This window comes from Hyaena hyaena, unplaced genomic scaffold, assembly GCF_003009895.1.
Source record: "Hyaena hyaena isolate Hyena2069 unplaced genomic scaffold, ASM300989v1 scaffold_64, whole genome shotgun sequence".
NCBI lineage: Eukaryota > Metazoa > Chordata > Mammalia > Carnivora > Hyaenidae > Hyaena > Hyaena hyaena.
Window position 1 is genome coordinate 1,886,894 of NW_024080698.1, and position 26,168 is coordinate 1,913,061.

General features: G+C 39.3%; 1 protein-coding gene across 5 annotated transcripts in view; it reads left to right on the forward strand.

The window, feature by feature from the left end:
- Positions 1–26,168, forward strand: part of THADA (THADA armadillo repeat containing) — a 319,486-nt gene that overhangs the window by 19,378 nt on the left and 273,940 nt on the right. For all 5 annotated transcript variants that reach the window (XM_039232422.1, XM_039232420.1, XM_039232421.1 and 2 more), the window contains exons 12-18: positions 2,332–2,483; positions 5,752–5,907; positions 6,643–6,765; positions 12,467–12,590; positions 19,343–19,494; positions 22,012–22,225; positions 25,591–25,726. In XM_039232422.1, coding sequence (XP_039088353.1) covers positions 2,332–2,483; positions 5,752–5,907; positions 6,643–6,765; positions 12,467–12,590; positions 19,343–19,494; positions 22,012–22,225; positions 25,591–25,726 — 1,057 coding nt within the window. The remainder of the gene's footprint in view (positions 1–2,331; positions 2,484–5,751; positions 5,908–6,642; positions 6,766–12,466; positions 12,591–19,342; positions 19,495–22,011; positions 22,226–25,590; positions 25,727–26,168) is intronic.

The window sequence follows — 26,168 nt, forward strand, 5'->3', positions numbered from 1 at the left end:
GATTTTCAGACTGGAAGAAAAATTTGAGTGTTTTATGTAAGTTGCTTATCTAGCAATTGAAATAGTAAATAAATATTGTTTTAGGCAAGGATAAAGACAAGTAAATTGGCAGTAGCAAGTTTTTGTCTCTAGGAAAGAGAAAAATATATGTGAATGTGTGACCTCAAGAAACAGCCATCTGAGGTCATTGAGAATAGGAGTAAATATTCTGTTGAAACTCAGTAACCCAGAAGGAATCGTGGCATTAAAGCATAAATCAGTAATGAATATATGAATGATGATCTTGACTTCTTATGTAAATTAAAAAAAATTTTTTTTAATGTTTATTTTTGGGAGAGAGAAAGACAGCATGATTGGGGGAGGGACAGAGAGAGAGGGAGACACAGGATCTGAAGCAGGCTCCAGGCTCTGAGCTAGCTGTCAGCACAGAGCTTTGTGTGGCGCTTGAGCTCAGGAACTGTGAGATCATGACCTGAGCCAAAGTCGGATGCTTAACCAACTGAGCCACCCAGGCACCCCTATCGCGTAAATCTTAAAATTATTATATTCTGCTTAACAAAGCAGGAATATGGTACCCTATATCACAGTTTAAGAATACTGAGAACTAAAAATTATTGAAAACTTTCAGTACTTCAAACAGTAACCATGAGGTAGCTAGAAAAATCTAATTCTATACACAAAAATAAGCCATTATTTGTAGCTGGGTTTTTTCCCCCCATTATTTGTAGTTTTTGACAATAGTTGTTCCTGCCTTTCTGAGAAGCCATCTAAAGTTCAAGATTCATGAATCTGTTCTGAAATGAGGCAGTCTCTGTTTTTATGTCATTGTGCCTTGTGAGGCCAAGCTCACTGTCCTGTTAGTAATGGCTGATGTCCTAGCCTCCAAAAGCATCAGGTTCTTTTTTTTGTTAATTAAGTTTATTTATTTATATTAAGAGACAGAGTGAGCCAGGGTGAGTGTGGGAGGGGCAGAGAGAGAGAGGGAGAGAGAGGATCCCCAGCAGGCTCTGTGCTGCCAGCGTAGAACCCCATATGGAACTTGATCTCCTGAACTATAAGACCACGACGTGAATCAAAATCAAGAGTCGGATGCTTATCCGACGGAGCCACTGAGGCACCCCAAACATCAGGTTCTTTATAATCCTCCTGTTGTCTTTTTTATGAGGGAAGAACAGTAACTCCAAAATATCCAGAGGTTTAGTGCTCATTTTTAGGCAAATGATATTCGGCCACTGAAGTGTTTTTCCTGATTTTGACTCAAAGTCATTTTAGTTATGTTTTAAATATTTCTCCACCTGCTTTCTTTTTCCTGAATCACTTCCTGGTTTATTTCTTTTCTTTTTCTTTTTTTTATTTTATTTCTTTTTCTTTTTTTTTTTTAAATTTTTTTTTGAGACAGAGAGAGACAGACCACGAGTGGGGGAGGGGCAGAGAGAGAGTGAGACACAGAATCTGAAGCAGGCTCTAGGCTCTAAGCCGTCAGCTCAGAACCCATCGCGGGGCTCAAACCTACAACCATGAGAACATGGCCTGAGCTGAAGTTGGATGCTTAACCAACTGAGTCACCCAGGCGCCCCATCCTGGTTTATTTCTAAGTGTCAAGGAAAAAGTAAAAAGAGCAAAAAGGAATGATTTCTTATTTTATTTTATTTTGTTTTATTTATTTTATTTTATTTATTTTGAGAGAGAGAACACAAGTGGGGGAGGAACTGAGAGAGGGAGAGAGAATCCCAAGCAGGCTCCACATAGTCGGTGCAGAGCCCAGTGTGGGGGCTTGAACTCACAAACCAAGAGATCACAACCTGGGCCGAAACCAAGAGTGGGACATGTAACAGACTGAGCCACCCAGATGCCCCAAGAATGATTTATTTACGTTAACATAAGAGGATTATGCTTACTTGAAATTATTGACACACACAAGAACTATTAAACCCTTTTCAGTAATGTTTATTTTATAATAGGAACTGTATTTATTAAAAATTTTTTTAATGTTTATTTATTTTTGACAGACAGAGACAGAGTATGAGTGGGGGAGGGGGAGAGAGAGAGGGAGACACAGAATCCCAAGCAGGCTCCAGCCTCTGAGCTGTCAGGCTCTGACTCGTGAGCCATGAGATCATGACCTGAACCGAAGTCGGCTGGTTAACCGACTGAGCCACCCAGGCACCCCCTATAATAGGAACTTTAATTCACGTTCGAATTTAAAATACGATTTTTTTTCTTGAAATACAATGTTAATTGCAAAATGAAAATTGTGGTAGTTGTTACATAGCACAGTAGTGGTCTGTGCTATTGTGCTTTTGAGACAAGAACAATCGTTTCCATCCTTAGGGTCTTACAGTAGTACAGGAGCTCTGGGAGCTTTGATGGCTTGTCTGCGAACGGCTAGAGCCCATGGACATCTTCAGTCTGCAACTGATGCCTGGAGGAACCTTGTGTCCGGTGCAAGAATCAAACAAGGCTTAATTCATCAGCACTGCCAAGTAAGCAAACAAAATACCTGGGAATTTCATACACGTAGTGGATTCCTGCTTCATTTATTCACTTAGCAGTCCACTCTAGAGGACCCTGTGTTGAGCCCAGCACTGTTTTAAGGGTTCCATAGGAGGGCAAATTGAAAAGTGTAGATTTTGCTTCCAAGCCATTTAAATTTTTTTTATTTATTTATAAAAAATGTTTATTTATTTTTGAAAGAGCACAAGCAGGGGAGGGTAGAGAGAAGGGGACAGAGGATTCGAAGGGGCCTCTGTGCTGACAGGCTGACAGCAGCGAGCCCAATGTAGGGCTCAAACTCATGAACTACGAGACCATGACCTGAGCCGAAGTCGGTCACTCAACTGACTGAGCCACCCAGGCTCCCCCAGGCTATTTAAATTTTAGTTGAAGGAGTAAGAAAACCTGCATAACCCAACTGGAAACAGATATAAGTGCTTATTTATGGGCTTAGGGGTGCATAGAGCAGAGTAGGAGGTAGTTTATTAGGAAGGTGATAAATGTGACTAAAGGAGAGGAAGTATTGGAGCAGCACACAAAATGGGAGAACACGGGAATTGACAAATGAATTCAGTCAAGTTGCAGGATAGAAAATCAATGTACAGAAATCTGTTATATTCTTATATACTAATGATGAAGCAGCAGAAAATGAAATTAAGAGCACAATCTCATTTATAATTGCACCAAAAACAGTAAAATATACTCTGAAAACTATAAAACATTGATGAAAGGAATTCAAGAGGATCAAAGAAATGGAAAGACATTCCATGCTCTTGTGTTGGAAGAACAAATAGTGTTAAAATGTCCATATTTCCCAAAGCAGTTTACATACACATTTGATGAAATTTCTATCAAAATCCCAACCACACTTTTCACAGAATTATAAAAAACAATCCTAAAATTTGTATGGAAGCCCACAAAAGACCTCAAATAGCTAAAGCAATCTTGAAAAAGAAAAACTAAACTGGAGGTATCTCAATTCCACATTTCAAGTTATATGACAGAATGGTAGTAATTAAAACAGTTTGGTGCTGGCATAAAAAGTAGACACATAGGTCACATAGGTCAATGGAATAGAACAGAAAACCCAGAAAGAAACCCACAATTATGCGGTCAGTTTATCTTCAACAAAGCAGGAAAGACTATCCAATGGGAAAGACAGTGTCTTCAACAAATGGAGCTAGGAAAACTAGACTACTTTCTCTCACCTTAAACAAAATAAACTCAAAATGGATTAAAGACCTAAACGTGAGACCTGAAACCGTAAAAATCCTCGAAGAGAACACAAGGCAGTAATCTCTCGGACATTGGCTATAGCAAAATTTTTCTAGATAAGATTTCCTGAGGCAAGGGAAACAAAAGCAAAAATAAACTATTGGGACTCCATCAAAATAAAAAGCTTCCGCAAGCAAAGGAAATAATCAACAAAACTAAAAGGCAACCTATGGAATAGGAGAAGATACTTGCAAATGACATATCCAATAAAGGGTTAGTATCCAGAACATATAAAGAACTGATACAGCTCAATACTTAAAAAACAAATAATCCAGTTAAAAATGGGCAGAAGAGAAATCATAATAATTTTAAAAAAGATAAAAATATGGGCAGAAGACATGAACAGACATTTCTGCAAAGAAGACATCTAGATGGCCAAAAGGCACATGAAAAGATGCTCAACATCTAATTCATCATCAGAAAAATGCAAATCAAAACTACAATGAGGTATTCTCTCCCACCTGTCAGAATGGCTAAACTCAAAACCATAAGAAACATCAAGTTGTCAAGGAAGTGGGAAAAAAGAAACCCTCTTGCATTGTTGGTGGGAATGCAAACTGGTGCAGCCAACTGTAGAAAACAGTGTGGAGGTTCCTCAGAAAATTAAAATTGAACTATCCTATGGTCCAGTAATCATACTACTGGACATTAACCCAAGAAATCCAAAAACATTAATTCAAAGGGACACATGCACCTGATGTTTATTGCAACATTATTTACAAGAGCCAAACTATGGAAGCAACTGAAGTGTCCATCGTGTCCATCAATAGATGAATGGATAAGGAAAATGTGGTATATGTATTACATATACGATATATATCATATGTTATGTTATTATATATTGTATATAATGTAATTATACTGTGTATAATATATAATGATAATATATATACTATGTACATAGTATATATAATACAATATTACACAGCCATAAAAAGAATGAAATCTTGCCATTTACAACAACATGGATAGAGCTAGAGAGCATAATGCTACACAAAATTAGAGAAAGACACATGTGATCTCACTCATATGTGGACTTTAAGAAATAAAACAGATAAGCAGAGGAAAAAAAGCCACTCGAAGGAACAGACTTCACTATAGAGAACAGATGGTTATCAGAGGGGGAGTGGTTTGGGGGGAGGGGGGAAATAAAGGATGGGAATTAAAGAGTACACTTTCCATGAGAAAAAAAATGATTTCCAAAAAAAAAAAAGTATTAAAATGAGAGAACACAAAACAAGATCTGGAATTTAAGATATTGTTTGGTAGGAGTAGAGTGGTCCATTTTATGGAATCTTCCAATGCCAGGTTGAACACTTGGGATTTCACTCAGTTCGTAACTAGGAACCAGAGCCATTCTGCCTTTAGCAAGAAAGTGGAATTAATGGAAACAGATGAGTTTAGAGTGTGGAGACTGGTAAGATGTGCATGACAGTCATCTAAGAGTGAGGTGATAAGGTCCTGGGGTAAAGTTGTCAGTGAGAAAAAAGGAAAAAGAATGAAATTGAACATTACCATGGAATAAGAATGTGTAAGATTATTCACTTGCAAATACCCAATTTATACATTTAATAAAATAATTTTATAGGATATAACCACAGGATCTTTGGGATTAGAGAATCTGTCTTTTTAAAAAAAAAATTTTAAGTTTAATTATTTGAGAGAGAATACATGTAGACATAAGCAGAGGAGGGGCAGAGAGAGAGAGAGAATCCCAAGCAGGCTCCTCATTGTCAGCACAGAGCCCTACATGGGGCTCGAACTCACAAACTGTGAGATCATGACTTGAGCTGAGATCAAGAGTTGGATGCTTAAACGGCTGAGCCACCCACACACCCTTTAGGGAACCTTTCTAAAGTCCATGTGGGTAGACTGAGTTTTACTGCTTTTTGGGTTTTTTTTTTTCTTAATAAATACGTCAAGTAGTTTACATTTTGCTTATTTCATTGAAAAATTAACATTTTATTACTTGATGTATTTTAGGTACGGATAGACACATTAGGCTTGCTTTGTGAAAGTAATCGAAGTACAGAAATTGTTTCCACAGAAGAAATGCAGTGGATTCAATTCTTCATCACATACAATCTTAACAGTCAGTCCCCAGGAGTGCGACAGCAGATTTGTTCTCTTCTTAAAAAGGTAGAGTTTCCCATCAGAAAGTGTTGGAAAGTGGTGGCCTCTGCTCTGCAAATCATTTTTGAAAAGAGCTCAGATTTTCAGAGAATGTGGGAGTAATGGCCATGGGATTGGACTGACACAGCCCTTCATGGCCCTTGTGTGAACCACCATTCTGTGTTTCCCTAGAGTTTACATTTGAGATTCGAGTCCATGGTGTAAAGACCTTTCATTTTGGTGTAAAATAAACCAAACTTGAGCTCTTTTTCTTTTCTTTAATTTTTGAAAGAACAAAAACTATAGTGATGCATCTTTCAGGGTGAAAGGCGTTTTAAGAAAACTTTGGGGAGGGGAGGAAAGATGTCCTTGTAGTTTTACCATTTAAGTGCCTCGTGACATGGCCATTGTTGACTAACTCCACTCGAATTAATCACGTGCCACGTTTACAGGAAGCAGAATTGGGAGAGTATAGAAGTGAGTAGATCTTTAGTTTCATGCCAACCTAAAGGGAATAGAACTGTGGCCTAATGACTGTGTGTTCTGGTTTGCAGTGATACTTTGTTTTGGGTTTTAAAAATATGTGTTCATTTTCTGTCGGAGAGAAACCCTGTGTAAGTATTAAGAGGTTAGAAACCAATAGTCCCCTTGCCTGAGGTTTTAGTCTAAAGAATTTAGAAAACTTGTCCTTTGCCTTTTTTTCAGACTGACATTTAAGATGAATGTAGCTCACATATGCTTTATTTTTCTTTTTCTCAAAAGTTGTTTTGTAGGCTACAGGAAAGTTCTCAGGTGCTTTATAAACTGGAGCAAAGTAGATCCAGACATGAGCCAGAGAATGAGTTAACCAAACAGCACCCTTCTGTTTCTTTACAGCAGTATAAGGTAGGTGACCTATTCTTAGACTTACAGGTTTTTAGGAAACCTAGAGCAATTACGAGTACACGTTAAAGGGAAATAAATGGAAGCCTCATGGTGAATAGCATTTCTGTGCTATTTTCCCTTCAATCTGGGATTCACGTATTCCTTCTGGTGCTTTGGTACTTCTGAGGTGCTCTGAGTTATGGAACCAGTGCTGGACTGGAGGCCTGTTACAGAATAACAGGAATGGGGTCACCTCAATCATTTACGGCATAATGTGGGCTACATTGGCTTAGTACTTTAACAGAAAGGTCGTTGCTGGCCCTGAACTCCTTCACCCCTCCCCAGGGTAGAAGATTGCTGTATCTGAGTCTGCTTTTTCTTTAGACAACATGACCTACAGTGGCTTGATAATTTTGTGCCTCCTGGTCTGTGGCCCAGCTATGGAGTTTCCAGCCTATTCCATTTGGGAGGGAGCGTGAAGAGAAGGACTAGGTTTCGGGGTGCTGTGCTAATGGGATAGATGGGACCGCAGAGATAGCAGCTCTAGTCTAGGCCAAAGATTAGCTTGACAGCCTTCCATTTCTGTCCATCAGGAGTTTTTCACTGACTTCTTACTACAAATCTAGACTCTCGGAAGCAGGCTCTTAATTTCTTTTATGACTCAGAGGACAGAGCTCATCTATTTTATTTCATTTAGGGAAATGAGTTTTAATAAACTTATGATACCTTCGTACCATTACATACAGCGTATTCTAAACATTAGTGTGGATGACCTTAGTTTTCAACTTTGCATTTGGAAGGTACAAAAGTCATCTAAAGGAGAATATTCCTACTACCAAGGTTGAAGTCAGCTCCAGCTTTGTAGAATCCCAACAGCAAAGGTTGGAAAGTTACAACCTAAACATCAAGGACATTGATGTAGTCGCATGTCTGCCACTGGCCAGTTGGCTTACTTAATGAGTCTATTCGACTCTAAGTGGGGTGAGTAGCCTCTTTATAAAGGTTGCTCTTGAGGATTAAACAAGAAAGCTGCTTGTAAACTCTAAACCATCTTAAAAAGCCTTGCTGGGAGTCATTAAAAGTGACTAGAGTATATTCTGAGCACTTGCTTTGTGTTTGGAGCAGTTATTTTTAGCCTTTCTTAGATCACTGCTTGGCGATCATCATGGCTCTTTTGCCTGTTTTTGCCAGGGGTCAGATAACATTTGTGAAATCTGAATTAGGTCCTTAGAAACACAAAACCTATGTTTTGGATTGACATTCTGACTTTCTGTGGATACATGGCTTCTTAGTTTGTTTTTGTGAATATGTATGTTTTTGAAAACGAGTGCTTTAGAGTCTTCATCCGAGTCAATCTCATGGTTCTGATATTTTCTCCCAGCGGTGGTTACCTGTGGCTTTTGGCAGCTGTGACTTTGACACTATCTTATGTATCATCATCTTTATAGTGGGTGTCCTGCACAGTGTGTGATAGGCTTCGTGCCCATCAAGAGTGAGTCCTGGGGGAGAAGAGGAGCCTGTTAGTTGGAAAAGATGCCTTCTAGTCTAGTGAAGGAGGTTATTTCTTACTTAAATAACTAATAGTAGTAGCTGGAGTACCTTTAAATTTATAAAATGCTTTGTACCCACATTTTCATTTAAACATTAATAAAGCTGCGAGATAGGTATTATTCTCCTCACTTAAAAATGAGAAAATTAGGGCAGCTGTCAGGCTCAGTTGGAAGAGCGTGTGACTCTTGCTCTCAGGGTTGTGAGTTCAAACCCCACACTGGGTATAGAGCCTACTTCAAAAAATGAGGGGTGCCTGGGTGGTTCAGCCAGTGAAGTGCCCAACTTTGGCTCAGGTCATGATCTTGCTGTTGTGAGTTCAAGCCCTGCATTGGGCTCTACTTACAGTGCAGAGCCTGCTTGAGATTCTCTCTCTGTCTCTCTCTGTCCTGTCCTGCTTGTATTCCCTCTCTCAAAATAAATAAATAAACTTAAAGAAAATGAGAAAACTGCAGCATGGACCTGCCCAAGGCCCCTCAGCTACTAAGTGGTAGAGCCGGTCTCCTAGCTGCTACTAAGTGGTAGAATCGGTCTCCTTGCCGCATCTGCTCTTGCTTCTAAAATCTGATTAGTGTTCCCTAGTATGTGCTGTGTGAAAGCTTGGAGCTGAAAAGTGCGGGAGAATTTGGGGAATGGTGACTTCACTGTTGTGAATGATGCATAAGACACTTGGAGGAAGAGAGGAGCCGAGTAGCAGAAAATGAGTTAGAGAATGAAGTTCGGGATGGGTAGTAATTTTTTTGGGGGCCTAAAATAAAACAGAGCTTAACTAACATACTCTGTGTGTATGTATAAATGAATAAAGTTTCCTTTATTCCCTAGGGAATACAGGTATTCCTATTTTTATCCATGAGGAAGTATGTTATGGAGGTTGAGGAATTTCATACTTGTATTTATAGTCAACAAGTGACAAAGCTGGAAATAGAAACCAATTTCATATCTGTAGTTGGCTTCCTTCTCTGGTCACCTAAGCGTTTCATCTTCTGTGCTTCAAAATGTAGCATAACAGTAGGATTAAACATCATAGGGATATTTGTAATTTGAACCGTATCGCTTTTAACAATTTTAATGTTATTTTTCAATAGCTTAAGTTACAACACAGCCAAAAATCATAAAGACGAGTAGAGAAAACACCTGAGTAATCTAAGGAGAGTGTGAATGTTGGGCTAAGGTATTTAGCCCTCCTCACTAGGAGTCGTTAAAAGTGACAAGAGCGTATATTGAGTTCCTCCTATATGTTAGGACAGTATGCTTAGGACTAGGGATATAAGTGTAAGACCTCTGGCCCATGCCTCCCCTGTGGGAGTCTGCTTGAGAGAAAGAACTATTTCCAAAAATATAAATGATAGTACAGGTAGGATAAGATCATTCTTTTTTTAAAAAAAAATTTTAATGTTTATTTATTTTGAGAAAGAGAGAGAGAGACAGAGCACAAGTGGTGGAGGGAATAAGAGAGAGGGAGACACAGGATCCGAAGCAGGCTCCTGTGGGGCTCGAACTCATGAACTGTGAGATCGTGACCTGAGCTGATGTCAGACCCTCAACCGACTGAGCCACCCGGGTGCCCCAGGATAAGATCATTCTTAAAGGATGAACCTGTTGCCCTTTGATGTGAATACTATACTATTCATTTATAATTAAAACTACTTTAACTAGGATATTTTCAGTCATACCCTATTGCTTTGAAACCTAATAGATTTATTTATTTATTTATTATTTGAAAGAGAGAGAGTGCTCGCACCCGATCTCATCTGAAAGATGAGAGAGAGAGAGCACAGATGGGGGAGAAAGGCAGAATGTGACAGGGAGAGAATCTTTTTTTGTTGTTGTGGTTTTTTTTTTTTTTTTTTTTTTTGTCTTTTAGAGAGAGAGCAAGAGAACAAGTGAGTGAGGGGCAGAGAGAGAAAGAGAAGCAGGGCTTACGCTCACCCAGTGCAGGGCTCAAGCTCACCTGATGTGAGACTTGAACTCACAAACTGCAAGATCATGACCTGAGCCAAAGTCAGATGCTTAATCTACTGAGCCACCTAGGCACCCCAGCGAGAGAGTGTATCATAAGCAGACTCCACCACACTCAGTGCAGAGCCTGACATGGGGCTCGATCCCATGACCCTGGGATCATGATCTGAGCTGAAATCAAGAGTTGGAAACTCAACTGACTGAGCCACACAGGCACCTTAGAGCACTTTAATAAACTAATAAACTCTTACTTAGGGCTTGTAAGGGCCTGCAAGATAAATCCCCATGGTTGTATGTCATTGACCAAAGAAATGAATGCTGAGATTCTTTCTGGAATCAGTTGAGACTAGAACTGCTTACGCGCTGCTCAGTTCTTTGCTGTGGATAGTGGTAGATGAGATGCGTGAGAATCACAGCTTTTCCTTCTAAGTTTTGTCTTCAATCTTACACAGAAATAGTAATAATTATTAATATTTTTACTAGAGGAAGAAGACTTTGTCTTGGATAAACTAGTTCCCATTTTGCTTTTTTTAAAATTGCATCTTGCTAAAAGTTTTCATTTTTTAAAAATCTTTTTTTTTTTAATATATTTTTTTTAATGTTTTATTTATTTCTAGGAGAGAGAGAGAGNCATGACACGTTCTGCCATTAACTTCCACTGTAAAGGAGACATTTCCCCTTGATTGGTTAGAAACTTACTTTTTTCATCCTTCAAAACACATTCTAGCATCAGGGAATTGAATGTGATAAGCCTTGCCTATAAATTGTGTATAAATTTGCCTGTCCCTTTCCTGGCAGTCAGTAAGTGATCAACTAATTTTTTTTTAATGTTTTTTTAATTTATTTCTAGGAGAGAGAGAGACACACACACAGCGTGAGCAGGGGAGGGTCAGAGAGAGAGGGAGTGACAGACTCTGAAACAGGCTCCAGGCTCTGAGCTGGCAGTCAGCACAGAGCCCGACGCGGGGCTTGAACCCACGAACTGCGAGATCATGACCTGAGCGAAAGTCAGACGCTTAACCGACTAAGCCACCTGGGCGCCCCAAAAATCTTTTATCTGAAGAGAATGGTAGAGCAAGAGTCTCAAAGGGGAAGATAGAATACAGTGGAATAGTTGGATCTTTTTATGAATTCTGTCATTAGAGCCACATTTATCAAGTATTATATTTACCAAATTTATCAAAGTAGTATGTATCGGATTCTTGGGGAGGGTCATTAAAAAATGTAAAAAAAAATACACATACCTTTGATGCCTGAATACCTCAGGTGAAGAAACCAGTATTCATATGGCTTTAGCACAAGTCAGAGCAGGACAGATCTTGCTCTCAAAATGTGTAATTTTTTTCTTGTGTGGACCACAGTAGAAAATGTAACCCTTGACCCTACAAAGATAGGGTTCGTTGAAGTCACGATAAAGCTTACAGTCAAGGGTACCAATCTGAATTGTTAAGTGAAATAAACAACTAGTATTGTTTTTAAAACTATTTTCTCTGTTAATTAAAGAAGAACCCAACTCGGGGCACCTGGGTGGCTCAGTCAGTTAAGAGTCCAACTCTTGGTTTTGGGTTCTTTGCTGATGGCGTGGAGCGTCTTGGGATTCTTGTCTCTGTCTCTCTTTCTTTCCCTCCCCCTCTACTGCTTGTGCTCTCTGTCGCAAAATAAATAAATAAACTTTAAAAAAAAAGAACCCAACTCTTTTTTTTTTTTTAAATGTAAATCCAAGTTAGTTAACATATAATAATTGTTTCAGGAGTGAATTTAGTGACTCATCACTTAGATACAACACCCAGTGCTCATCCCAAGTGCCCTCCTAAATGCCCGTTTAGCCTGTCCCCTCACCCAGCACCCCACCAGCAACCCTCAGTTTATTCTCTGAATTTTTTTTAATGTTTTATTTATTTCTGAAAGAGAGAGAGAGAGATAGCGTGAGCAGGGGAGGATCAGAGAGAGAGAGGGAGACACAGAATCTGAAACAAGCTTCAGGCTCTGAGCTATTAGCACAGAGCCTGACGCCGGGCTCGAACCCGTGAACCGTGAGATCATGACCTGAGCCGAAATCGGACACTTAGCCGACTGAGCCACCTGGGCGCCCCTTGTTCTCTGTATTTAAGAGGCTTTTATAGTTTGCCAAAAAAGAACCTCACTCTTAAAGGTGTTACTTTGAAGATAACCTATTATGAGTTAATTAAATTATACTTATTATTTTTTTTTTTAGAATTTCATGTCATCCATTTGCAATAGTCTTTTTGAAGCACTGTTTCCTGGGTCTTCCTATCCAACTAGATTTTCAGCTTTAACCATTTTAGGCTCAATAGCTGAAGTTTTTCCAGTCCCAGAAGGTAAGCTTTCAATAATGTTTGGAGAAAGTTTTTTTTTTTTCTTGGCAAAGCGCATACTTTTTTTCAGCATTTCATTTTACTTAAAGTTTTAGTTTTGTCATCTTTTGTTTAGGTTCCTATGGGATGTTTTATTCTCACGATATAATTCTTCCGTGGACATAATTCATTTTGTCATTTAGAGCCTTAAGGCTGAGGAATTGTTTTCAGGGATCATTATTTCCCAACCCACAGCTACAGTTTTCATGGGTGATGCTTCTGATGAGAAGAGCGGCTTCTCACAACTTCTAATTCATGCATTGCTGTTTTAAGATAGCGTACAGTCTACCCTTTAAGTCCTTTACATTTAAAAAAATTTTTAAAAATAAATAGCTTCTTCAAAAAAAAAAAAAATAGCTTCTTTATGTAAAACATTCCTCAGTGAGTCTCTGCGGTTAAATTGTGGTCTCCCTTATATGCTTTCAGTTTCATAAGTCCCGATCTGGTTTCAGAAAGACAGTATGTAGATGTCATTTCCAGGCATCCTGGTTTAATGATACCCTTTATTTTGTCTGTGGGGCCCTTGGGAGGATGAACATGTAACTTCCTTCTGAGTCAGTTCTTTCCTCTTCGACAACAAATAGTTCTTTTTATCCGTGCCCTTAATTAAGTGTGTACGTTTTAATGTGGATTTCTTGTTTGTGCTCAGTGTTCCTTGACTGTGGTTAAGTAGGAAAATATCCTGTTCAGCTGTTCTTCTGGAGGGAATGGCCAGCGCACCAGAAGACTTTACGCTGTAATTGGGTTATTATTATTTTTAGTTTAAATTTTTAGGCAAAGTGTAATGTTTTGGCAGCGAGGAGGACTGGTTTTTGCTGTTGATGCAGCCCTGCTTCATTTAAAGACCGCCATTTTTATTTCCAAGTTTCTGTTTTTGAAAAGATTGAAACCAAAAGCAGAGTTTCAAGAATTTCAAGAATAGGTCGCAAACAACCACGTACCGTCTAGCCGGATTCATCAGTTGTCGATATTTTGCTCTATTTGGTTTCTCTCTCTTTCATTATTTTTTTAACCACAACACAATGATCAAATTCAGGAAATTTAATGTCGATATGATGCTGTTATCTGTTATATGATCCATAACCAAATTGGCGCGTGGTCCCAATAAGTGGCCTTTCTTAGAAAAAGATTTTTACTCTGAACCAGAAACCAATCCCCGATCACACGTTGCATTTCATTGTTACGCCTCTTTGGCCTCCTTTAATCTGGAAAGCTTTTTATTTCATGACGTTAGCATTTTGGGAGAACGTGTCTCCGTTTGGGTTTGCCTTATTGTTTCCTCTGGATTGACGTGGGCTATGGGTTTTTGGTAGGAGTAATGCATAGGTAATGTGGTGTCCCTCCCAGGTCATCTTATCAGGAGACACATGATACCGGTTTGTCCTGTTGTTGATGGTGATCAATTTGATCACCTGATTAAGGCAAGCATGGTAGGCCCAAAATCAACTGACAAAAGATAGCATCAGACCCTTAGAACCTGTGAATGTGAACCTTACCTAGAAAGGGGGGCCCTTTGCAGATATGATTAAGTTAAGGGTCTTAAGATAATCCTGGATTGTGTGGGTGGGCCTAAGTCCACCACAGCTGTTATTAGAGAGGAACAGAGGGAGATGTGACACATAGAAGAGGAAGAATCAACATGGACATGCAGATTGGAGTGATATGGCGTCAAGCCATGGAATCCTGGCAGCCATCAGAAGCTGAAAGAGATGGGGAACGAGTTCTCCCTTAGAACCTCCAGAGTGAGTGTGGCCCTACCAGCACCTCCTTATCGGACTAATTGGACATGAGTCAAAATGGATCCAGTACTGTGAAAAAATAGATCTCTATGGTTTTAAGTCACCAGGTTTATGGTGATTTGTGACCTCATGCACAGAAAATGAATACAGGGCTATCCATCAGTTCAAGGAATTTCTGTGGTACTACAGCTTAATTTAGAAGATAAGGTTTTACCTGGGAATGATAGATTGTCCATTTAGCAGAAATTTTTTGTGTATTTAGTGTGGTTATAGTTGCACCTAGTATGGGAAATAATACTAGGCTGAATTAATCCTGGTAATTTTTTTAAGTTTATTTATTTTGAGAGAGAGAGAGAATGAGAGAAAGCATGGCAGATGGGAAGAGAGAGGAGAGAGAGAATCTCAAGCAGGCAACGCAGAGCCCCATGCAGGGCTCAAACTCACAAACCATGAGACCATGACCTGAGCCGAAACCACGAGTTAAGTGGTTAGCCTGACTGAGCCACACAGGTGCCCCAATATTGGTAATTGTTTAATTGAGAGAGTAGTTTAATACATTTATTTTCTTATTATTTTTTAAAGTTTATTTATTTTGAGAGAGAGAGAGCATGTGCAAGCAGGGGAGGTGCAGAGAGAGAGAAAGAATCCCAAGCAGGTTCTGCGTTGCCAGCACAGAACTTGACTCAGGGCTTGAACTGATGACTTGAGACAAAATCAAGAGTTAGGCACCTACCTGACTGAGCCACCCAGGCACTGGGAGTAGTTTAATATATTTCAGTGTACTTTAAAAGTGAAAAACTAGGGGCGCCTGGGTGGCTCAGTCGGTTAAGCATCCGACTTCGGCTCAGGTCATGATCTCACGGTTTGTGGGTTCAAGCCCTGCGTCGGGCCCTGTGCTAGCTCAGAGCCTGGAACCTGTTTCAGATTCTCTATCTCCCTTTCTCTCTGACCCTCCCCTGCTCGCTCGCTCACTCGCTCGCTCTCTCTCAGAAATAAATAAAACATTTTTTTAAAAAAGTGAAAAAACAGAGTCATCTTCCTAATGAGTGAGTCACATATAATTGGGCAGTGATGGATATTACAGTAATTATGTTAATTAAACAACTGGAAGGTAATGCAAATGGAGCAAGCCCTACTTTACTCATTAACTTTAAAGGAGGCTAAAGAGGCATGACTGTGAAATACAGCGTGGGAAACAAATTCATTCTTCATCTTTATCTCAAGAACTTGAATGTGGGTTTTTATATTCCTTTACTGATTTGGGATTAGTCAAGATGGTTTCTGCCTTTACTCAAGTATATCTTAAGTTCAAGAAGAATAAGCCACATGTATCTTTTTCACTCAGAATAAAATGTCATGGTATTCATGGTGAAAAACTGGATTCCACAATTATATTAAAAGGGTTTGCTCAGCAAATACTTATTTAGTGCTTATTATATGTCAGGCAGCCAAGGATATGCAGTGTATAAAACAAAATGTTTCCTATTAAAACAATTTTTTTTTTTTTTTTAAATCTGAGAGAGAGCAAGAGAGAGAATGAGCGTGAGTGGGGAAGGGCAGAGGTAGAGGGAGAGATGAAGAATCCAAAGCAAGTTCCATGCCCAGCATGGAGCCCATTGTGGGGCTCCATAGCATAACCCTGGGATCAGGACCTGAGCCAAAACCAAGAGTTGGATGGTCAATAGACTGAGCCACCCAGGTGCCCCAAAATGTTTCCCATTTAAAAGAAATGTTTTTAAATGTTTGTTTATTTTGAGAGAGAGAGAGAGAGCACAAGCAGGGGAAGGGCAGAGAGAGGGAGACACAGAATACGAATCAGGCCCCAGGCTCCGAGCTGTCAGCACAGAGCCCGACGTGGGGCACGAACCCACAAGCCATGAGATCATGACCTGAGCCGAAGTCGGATGCTCAACCGACTGAACCACCCAGGCGCCCCCTATTTTTGAGCTTATATATTTTAGTGAAGGGACACAGATAATAGATTAACAAGTGATACATAAAATTTCAGATGGAGATAGGTATTATGAAAAAATATTTCAGAAAGGAAAGTGGGGGGAATATTGAATGTCTAGGAGGATGTGAAGCTGTTTCATCCGGTGGTGTCAGAGATGTTTTCAAATTTGAGCAAAGCTCCTAAACAAGCAGTGGGTCAAGGAAGAAATCACAAAGGAAATTAGAAAATACTTTGAGATGAATGAAAACAAAAGTACAACTTACGAGAATTGATGGGTGAAGCAAAAGCAGAGCTCGTGGGGAGACTTACAGCTGTAAATGCCTACATTAAAAAAGAGAAAAGATCTCAAATCAAAAACCTATCTTTACACCTCAAGAAATTAGAAAAAGAAGAGCAAACAACCCACATTTAGCAGAAGGAAGGAAATAATATGATAAATGAATGAAATGGAGAATAGGAAAACATTATAGAGAATCAATGAAACCAGAGTTGGGTTTTTTTTGTTTTTTTTAAACTTGGCTTTTTTCAAAGGTCAACAAAATTGGCAAAATGTTTGCTATACTAAGAAGAAATGAAAGAAGGTGCAAATAACTTAAGATCAGAAATGTAAGCAGGGACATTTCTCTTGACCTTATAGAAATAAAAAGGATTGTAAGACAGTACTATGAGATTTGTATTTTCAATAAATTGGATAACCTAGATGAAGTGGACAGATTCCTAGAAACATAAAATTACTTAAATAGAGAGTTTGTTATTTGTAGCAAATAAGAGTTGGAGTCAGTAATCAAAAACCTATCAGCAAAGAAAAGTCTAGAGGAAGTGGTTTCACTGATGAATTCTACCAAACATTTAAAGAATTAACCTCAGCCCTTCTCAAACTCTTCCAAAAAATTGGACAGAAGGGAACATTTCCAAACCCACTCTGTGGAGCCAGCATCACCCTGATATCAAAGTCAGACAAAGATAGCACTTTGAAAACTATAGGCTGGTATCCCTTATAAACATAGATAGAAAAATTCTCAATAGAATACTAGCAAACCAAACCCAACAGCATATTAAAAGTACTATACCCATAACTAATTAAGTGGAATTTATTCCAGAAATGCAAGGGTGGTTCAACATAAGAAAAAATAGTCAATGTTATACTATTGGGGGAAATGAGGGGGCAAAAACATGATAATCTGTACTGATGCAGAAAAGTGTTGACAAAATTCAGCACCCTGTCACGATAAATAAACACTTAGGAAACTAGGAATAGAAGGGAGCTTTCTTTCTTTTAAGAAAATTTTTTTTAAACATTTATTTTTGAGACAGAGAGAGACAGAGCATGAGTGGGGTGGGGTCAGAGAGAGAGGAAGACACAGAATATGAAGGAGGCTCCAGGCTCCAAGCTGTTCACACGGAGCCTCACTCTGGGTTCAAACTCAAGGACTGCGACATCATGACCTGCGCTGAAGCTGGATGCTCAACTGATTGAGCCACTCAGGCGCTTTCTTAATAGTATAAAGGACATTCATGAAAAACTCACAGTTAACACCATACTCAATGGTGAAAGATGGAAAGCCTTTCCTCTATGGTCAGGAGTAAGGTACAGATGTCCTCTTTGATCACTACTGATCACCATGGTACTGAAAGCTGTAGCCAGAGCAGTAAGGCGAGAAAAAGAAGTTCCAAGCATCTGAGTTGGAAGAGAAGCAGATTTGTACTGAGGTATAAATGAAGTGATAAAAACTTGATTTACTTGCCCTAGGAATTTCACAGGGTTGCACTAACTTGTGAGTTAAGATTACAGAAGAAATGCACATCATATTGAACATCATGTCTCATATTAATGTAGGAAGAATGTTTTCAGGTATTATCCGTGGTTAATTTGTTAAATGTTCCTCACATTCTGCTGTGAAACCCATTATTCGCATAGTTGTTTAGTCTTAATCTTAGATTTAAGTGGACTTGGTAACTACCATCATTCTTCTGTGATAGCTTTTCTGTTCATTTCTTGGTTGGCTGAAATTTATCTTTTCTTTAAGAAGAGTTTTTGGGGAAATGTTCTTAATTTCTTACACCTTCAGAAATGCTTATGTTGCTATTTTACTTGATGCTGGAACAGGATTTTGATGTATAAATTTTTACCACACTTTTCCTGAGAATGTTTGTAAGCATTGCTCCACTACCTTCTAGCACTACATGTTGCTAAGGCAAAGAATAAAGTCAGCTTAATTTTTTCCATTTTGTAGATGAATTTTGTGTCTGAATGACCTAAAGATTCCTTCTTTATCGTTGATGCTCCGTATTTGTCATTGATTATTCTGCGTCAGTTTGACTAAGATGGTAGGACTTTGGATTCTAGATCAAGACATTTTACAAAGATTTTTTAAAAGATGTAGTCCTAGATTTATTGGTTTTTGTTTATTTAAAAACCAACTTAGGGATCTTTTATATACAATATAACCTTTGAAAGAGAATGAAGTGGTTTTAAACAAAACTTTAAAAAGTATTTTTTACTTGGGGAACTTTATTATTTTATCATTTTAGGAAGTAAATTAAGGAAAAACCATTATGCTCTTGTGGATTGTGAATTTTTCATGCTAATTTTCTTTAAATTTGACCAAATAAACATAAATATTGATTTCCTTTTTCATGTATTAACTTAAATTAACTTAAAAATTATTTGTTATTTATTTATTAAAAATTTTTTTAAGGTTTATTTATTTTTGAGGGAGAGAGAAACAGAGTGTGAGCAGGGGAGGAGAGAGAGCGAGACAGAATCCGAAGCAGCCTCCAGGCTCTGAGCTGTCAGCGCAGAGCCTGATGCAGGGCTCGAACTCATGAACCGTGAGATCATGACCTGAGCCAAAGTTGGTCACTAAACCAACTGAGCCACCGAGACACCCCTATTTATTTATTTTTTAACATAAGCTCCACACCCAGTGTGAGGCTTGAATGCACAACCCTGAGATCAAGAGTTGCATGTCAGCCAGGCGCCCCCCTCTTTTATTCACTTTTAAATCTTTTTGTTTTTTTAGGTCAAGTCCAAACAGTATATCAGCTGAGTCATGATATTGATGTCCGTCGTTTCCAAACACTGATGGAATGTTTTACCAGTACTTTTGAAGAAGTGAAAGCTTTAGCATTTGACCTTCTGATGAAGTTACCAAAAACAGTTATACAATTTCAGGTCTTTGGACTTTTCCTATATAAATGTAAATGTGGTAAATGCATGAAAGCTTTCTATTTTTAGCAGCAAATAAAGCAGTCTGTGGATTGTCCAAGGCGCTTTGCATCTGCCTTCTCACATCTTCTGACTGTTTCAGTTATCATACTGTTGCGGGGCGGTAGGTTGGAGGAGGTAGGGATGGCTGGTGGGGAAGGAGGAAGTACCGTAAGAGAAAACAAAGTCCATCTGTGACCTTGCCTTTTTTTATTGTTTTGATAAAAAAGGGAGGAGTAAGAAACAGTAGGTTTTATTGCTTACAAGATTATTGGTAGATTTCAGTTAACTGTGGTCTCCCCAGTTCCTGGGGACGTGTTAATACTCAGTCAAAACGCCTCACTTACAGTAACCTGAGTGTTCTGAGATAACATCCTCGTTACGTTGACTGGGAAGCGGAGTGTCAGCGAGGTAGAGAACATGTTTCTGAGCTTCCGACAAGCAATCGCCAAACTGAGACCGAAACTCAGAGCGCTTGAGGTTCACAACAGGCCTCTTCCTCGGCCTCCTACCCCGGCCCCAGCCCCTGCCCCTGAGAGAAGTTGTCTCTGCCCGACAGCTGGCACTTCCAGCTGTGGGGTGAGAAGCGAAGGTGGGCGGGGAGTGATGGCACAACGTGGGGTGCGTGGCTTTGCCCTTGAGGTGTATTCTGGGGCTGTGAGGTCACCAGCAGCTGTGGGTTCACTGGTTCCGGAGCTTTGCTACGGCTTTCTGTTAGAGCTGTATAGAGGCCAAAGGCACCCCCAAGGGCTGCAGCTGAGCCATGGTCTGTTCTCTGGCCGTTAGGCTCTGTTTAGGGCGGGGCAGCTTAGAGATGCAATGGGCTTCTACGGGAGCGCATGTCAGGGAGCACAAGGTGTCTGTTTCCTTGGCTTCTGGATGGCATTGCAGTGTCTTAGAGCATCTTTCAGGTGCCCTGCTAAGCAGAAGCTTCTTTTGGGGCTTAGGCTTGGAACTGTTGTACCATATAGAGTGTTTAAAGGAGATGCTTTCTCTTCTATTTCCTTTCTCCTCTCCCACCTTCCCACCCTCCCTGCCCCTTACCATTCATCACACTGAAGCCTTGTACCATATAGATGACTCATACTGGGCAAATATTTTGAGAATATCTTGTGGGGAGGGTAATTATAGCACCTATATGAAAGACTTGGTCCTTTGAAGTAACTTTAAAATGTTTTTAAATCCTAACTGTTCTCTCTAAGGATGTATGTGTGTGTGTGTGTGTGTGTGTGTGTGTGTGTATTTACGTATGTGTTTATATATTTTTGATGATCTATCTTTGTAATACATGGTTTTACTACTCAGTCTGTTGCCCTTTTTTCTTGTTGAGCTACATATGCAAGACCTCTATATTATATTTATAATATAGAGATGATAGAACAAAGATATTTTAGACTCCAACAGCCATGTATTGTATTTCTTACTAATTGTTAGTTAAGCATTTCAAGGCTTAACTGTAAGTTACCAAAAAAAATGGCTTAGGTGCTTAATTGATTCTTTCTAATAATTATTTAGATTTGAGCTTTTGGCCCCTATCTTTAAGTTTTTTAGGTCATAGAAAATTAAACATATCAAATGGCAAAAGAATTTAAACCAAAAGAAGCAGGTATTTGAATCAGTATGTTTGTCTATTAGAAATAAGTAGATTTCCAATTAAATTAAATATCAGTGTACCTATCACCAAATTAAAAATTAAGTTTATAATGATTTTTCCCCCTTGTATTAGTTCTGGAATAATCCTAGTAAAATTAATATTATTGAGCAATGAAACCCTAAGTCCCAGTGTACTGAACATGCCATTGTCTACTATGGATTTGGGACTAGGACCCACATCTCCTGACTTCAGCCCAGTGCCTTTCTGTGCACGTCACAGTGAACTATCCCTTTTCTTCTTTAGGATGGGCACGCTTGTGGATATTTCTCTGAGACAGAGCTCTGGGAGCTCTGATGCAGAATTTCTGAGGCTGATAGGAGCATTTTATTTTCTGCACATATACTCGGATCTTCACCGGGAATAGCCTGGTGGATTTGTCCTTTTGTGTGGATTTGTATTTTTCTCCATTGAAATAATTGAATGGAAAGGGGTTGGGGGAAGGGCAGGAGTATGCTGCCCAGGTAAAATAAACTTCAGTGTACAAAAAAACCGCTATATGGAAATAACAAAGATGATCTGGCCTTAGTCACGACAGAATTTCTACAGGACCAAGCGTATTTCTGCTGGAGAAAGAGGTACTTAAAAAAAAAAAAAAAAAAAAGCAGTATCAATGTTGAATTTCCCAAATGAAATTACTTTCAAGATCCTCACCACTAGAGCTGAGTAATAATAATCAGTAATTACTATAATAAAAAGTCTAACCTGTATTCAGGGAGAAAGGGAATTGAATTCATGTGTATATGGAGTACAGTTATGTGGCAGGCTCTGTTTTTAAAGATGTATTAAAGAAATGTTTCAGGGACAGTTACTGAGTCTGTGGTTTATTCTAGGATTCAGAGAAACTGCAAGGCTTATTCCGGGCAGCACTGGAACTCAGCACAAGCACCAAGCCATATGACTGTGTGACAGCTTCCTACCTGCTGAACTTCTTAATCTGGCAGAATGCCCTGCCCTCAGGTCTGTCTGCCTACTTACAGACCCAGCAAGCTGCATGTGATGGTGGAGCGAAGTCTGCTCTTGTGGTGGAAAGGAACACATTAATGGGTTTGTATTCAATAAATGACCTTTGCTGTTGCTTATCAAAACCAGTACCATTCTCACTATTCATTTAGTTAGCATAGCTAGTGGTTAAACGTTTACTTTTTTTTTTTAAGAGTTTACCAGCATGTAAGAATACTGTGAATTTTGCTTTTGCAAGTAAATAGTTTACTCAGCTATGACGCGGTTCCTAAACAGAGGGTTCATGTTAAGCAGATACGCAAATGTACATTAATACGGCTCTTATTTGAACAGGACCTTTTTTTCTGCCAAAAATTGTACTTTTTTTTTGCAGAAATTTTACTATGTCTACAGCCATATCATTGCTATTTCTGTATAGAGCAGAGTTCCTTTGTCAGGGTTCACGCTTTCACTGGCTATCACACTTCTGCCTTTTACTCTTCCCATACAGCCAGTTCCAAAACCTAGGCTCTAAGTTGGCTGAGGCCTAGTGATTTCCGGTGATTATTTGTTGGGGATTCATGTATTTACTTTTGTGCTAGTAAATCTTCATTTTGGAATTGTAAGGACAGATACGGATTTTTATTAGAAAAAAGAGAGAGACAGGTCAGATGTAGGAAGAGTATTAAAAAATTGTTCTCTCCAAGATGATAAAAAGCGCTGTGCAAAAGAACTGATAATGCAAAAAATATGTGCATCCTCAGTTTAACTCGATGATGCCAAATAGATTTTCAAATTACATTCCTGTCAATAAATTATGAGAGCTGTGGTAGATTCTATCATCACTAGAACTTGCCCTTGTCAGATTTTAAAGGTTTATGGAATATAAAGTGGTATCTTGTGGTTTCGTCTTGCATTCTTCTGGTTGCTAATGTAATTGAACGTCTTTTTACATGTTTATAAGCCATTCACTTTTCCCCTTCTGTGAAATGCCTTTGTTTAGTTTTCTGTAGGGCTGTTTGTCTTTTTCCTGTTGATTTTTAGGACTTACTTATATATTCTAAATATTAATAATTTTAGGACTTACTTATATATTCTAAATATTAATAATTTACCGGTTAAACATAATTCTAAAATTTAAACTAAAGCTCCTGACCTACGCTTGGATAACTGGATAGCTACACACAAAAGAGTGAAGTTGAACCCACTACTTCATACCATATTACAAAAATTAGTATAAAATGAATCAAAGACCTAACTGTAAAAGATAAAAACAATAAAAATCTTAGAAGAAAACATGGGTGTAGATCTTTTCGATCTTAGGTGAGTGGTTTCTTGGATCCGACACCCGAAACACAAGCAAACAGTGAAAAAGTAGATAAATTGGCCTTCATCAAAATTTGAAACTTGTGTCTGTCAAGGGTATCCTTAAGAAAGTGAGTGGACAGCCTGTAGAAAGGGAAACATATTTGCAACTCAGACTTGTATCTAGAATATATGAAGAATATTTACTACTCATTAGTGGAAGGATAGAACCAAATTTAAAAATGGACAGAGTCTGAATGCTCAGCATCATTAGCCAGTAGGGAAATACGATCAAAATTACAATGAGGAAGCACTTCACACCTAGTAGGGTGGCTACAAACAAGAAAATAGATAACAACAGGTGTTGATGGGGATGTGGAAAAAATAGCGCCCTCACACCCTGCTGTGGGAATGTAAAAGGTGCAGCCATGTTGGAAAACAGTCTGGCAGTCCCTTGAAAAGTTAAACGTGGCGTTACTATATGACCCCACAGTTCATGCTCAGGTTGCTATAATAAGATACCATAGCCTGAGTGGCTTCAACAATGGACATTTATTTCTAACAGTTGTGGAAGCTGAGGCGTTCGAGATGAAGGGACCAGCCGTTTTGGTTCCTCGTGAGAACCCTTTCCCTGGCTTCAGAGAGCACCCTCCTTGCTCTGTGCTCACAGGGAGGACAGAGAGCGAGTTCTGGTCTCTTCCTCTTCTTATAAGGACTCTAATCCCATCACAGGGCCCCACCCTCACAACCTCTCTAAACCTCATTACTTCTTTTTTTTTTTTTTTTTACAAATAGTTTATTGTCAAATTAGTTTCCACATAACACCCAGTGCTCATCCCCACGAGTGCCCTCCTCCATGCCCATCCCCCCTCCCCCCTACATCCATCAGTCCTCAGTTTTTGTCAGCATTCAAGAGTCTCTCATGGTTTGCCTCTCTCCCTTTCCCCCACCTTTAAACCTCATTACTTCTTAAAGACTCCACTTTCAAATACCATCATGTTGGGGGGTTAGGGCTTCAACCTATGAATTTTGGGAAGGACACAAACATCTAGTCCATACTGGGCATGTATACTTAAGAGAAATGAAACTCTCCCCAGCAAAAACTTGGACGTGCATGTTCACAGCAGCATTATTCATAACAGCCAAGAAAATGGAAACAGCTCCCATGTCCAAATGGATAAATCAAATATGATATATTCATACAACGGACTGTTATTCAGCCATTAAAAAGTGAAATATTAGTACGAGCTGCAACGTGAACTTCGAAAACATTATGCTAAGTGAAAAAAGCGATATAATATGATTCCATTTATGTATGTCCAGAATAGGCAAATCTATAGAGACAGAAAATAGATAAGCTTAGGACTGGAGAAGGTGAGAGGTGTAGGGAGTGGAGTGACCGATAACGGGTAAGGGTTTTTTTGACGGGGAGGGGATGAAAATGTTCTAAAATTCGCTGTAGTGATGTTTGTACATATCTGTGAATATACTAAAAACCATTGACTTGTGCACTTTAGGTGTGTAAATTGTATGGTATGTGAATTATGTCTCAATAAAGCCATTATTTTAAGACATCAGCAGCAACAACAACTGTTCAAATAGCACATGGCACATGGGCCTGGGGTCTGATACCCCAAATAGAGGAGGTCGAGGAGGAAGGACTCGGAGTGAATGCTGTAAATGGAACCAGGGAGTTAGGGGAAGATACAGTTCTACCTTAGCTGCAAATACATAACAGGCTAGATAACTTTGAAAGATCTCTTTATTATTGTTTTTAATGTTTATTTTGAGAGACAGAGAGAGAGAGAATACATAAGTGAGCACAAGCAGAGGAGGGGCAGAGAGAGAGGGAGAGAGAGAATCCCAAGCAGGCTCCACGCTCTCAGCACAGAGCCCCATGTGGGGCTCGATCTCACAAGCCATGAGATCATGATCTGAGCCAAAATCCAGAGTCGGACGCAGTCAGACGCAGTCGGACGCTTAACAGACTGAGCTGCCCACGTGCCCCCAAAAGATCTCTTTGAAAAACAGCCAACGTCAAGATCTCCTTGAGCGTAAAAGCTTAGTTGAGTTGGATGTTGTTGTGGGCACTGTGGAGCTATTCACAGATTGATGAATGTGTCCTTTAGCGGGCATTACTCTGGGCTTTTGTTTGCTTTTTCTAGTTATCAAATGCTTGTTGGAGAATCTTGAGGAGGAGGTGTCTCAGGCTGAAGGTTCTCTGCTTCAGGCGGCAGCATCGTTCCCACTGTACGGGCGAGTCCACTGTATAACAGGCGCTTTGCAGAGGTTGTCTCTGAAGTAAGTATAGCTGCAGCCCTCTCCTGAGCTTTCAACTCTTATTAGAATGTATTGCCTTAAAGAGAATTCAGTATTAGATGTTATTTGATTTATTTTTAGTTTTTAAAATTTTTCAGTGTTCATTTGTTTTTGAGAGAAAGAGAGAGACTGGGGGAAGGGCAGAGAGAGAGGAAGACACAGAATCCAAAGCAGGCTCCAGGTGAGCTGTGGGCTCAGAGCCTGATGCGGGGCTCGAACCCACGGGACCACAAGACCATGACCTGAGCTGAAGTCAGCCGCTTAACTGACTGAGCCACCCAGGCGCCCTAAAATTAGATTTTATAATGTGCTTATGTACATGTATTTTTATGTATCTTCCGTATTTCATAGGCTGCACAGTTTTGAAACAGATTCTTTTGACTTTTTACATGTCATAATTTCCATTCACAGTTTTTGGTGTTTT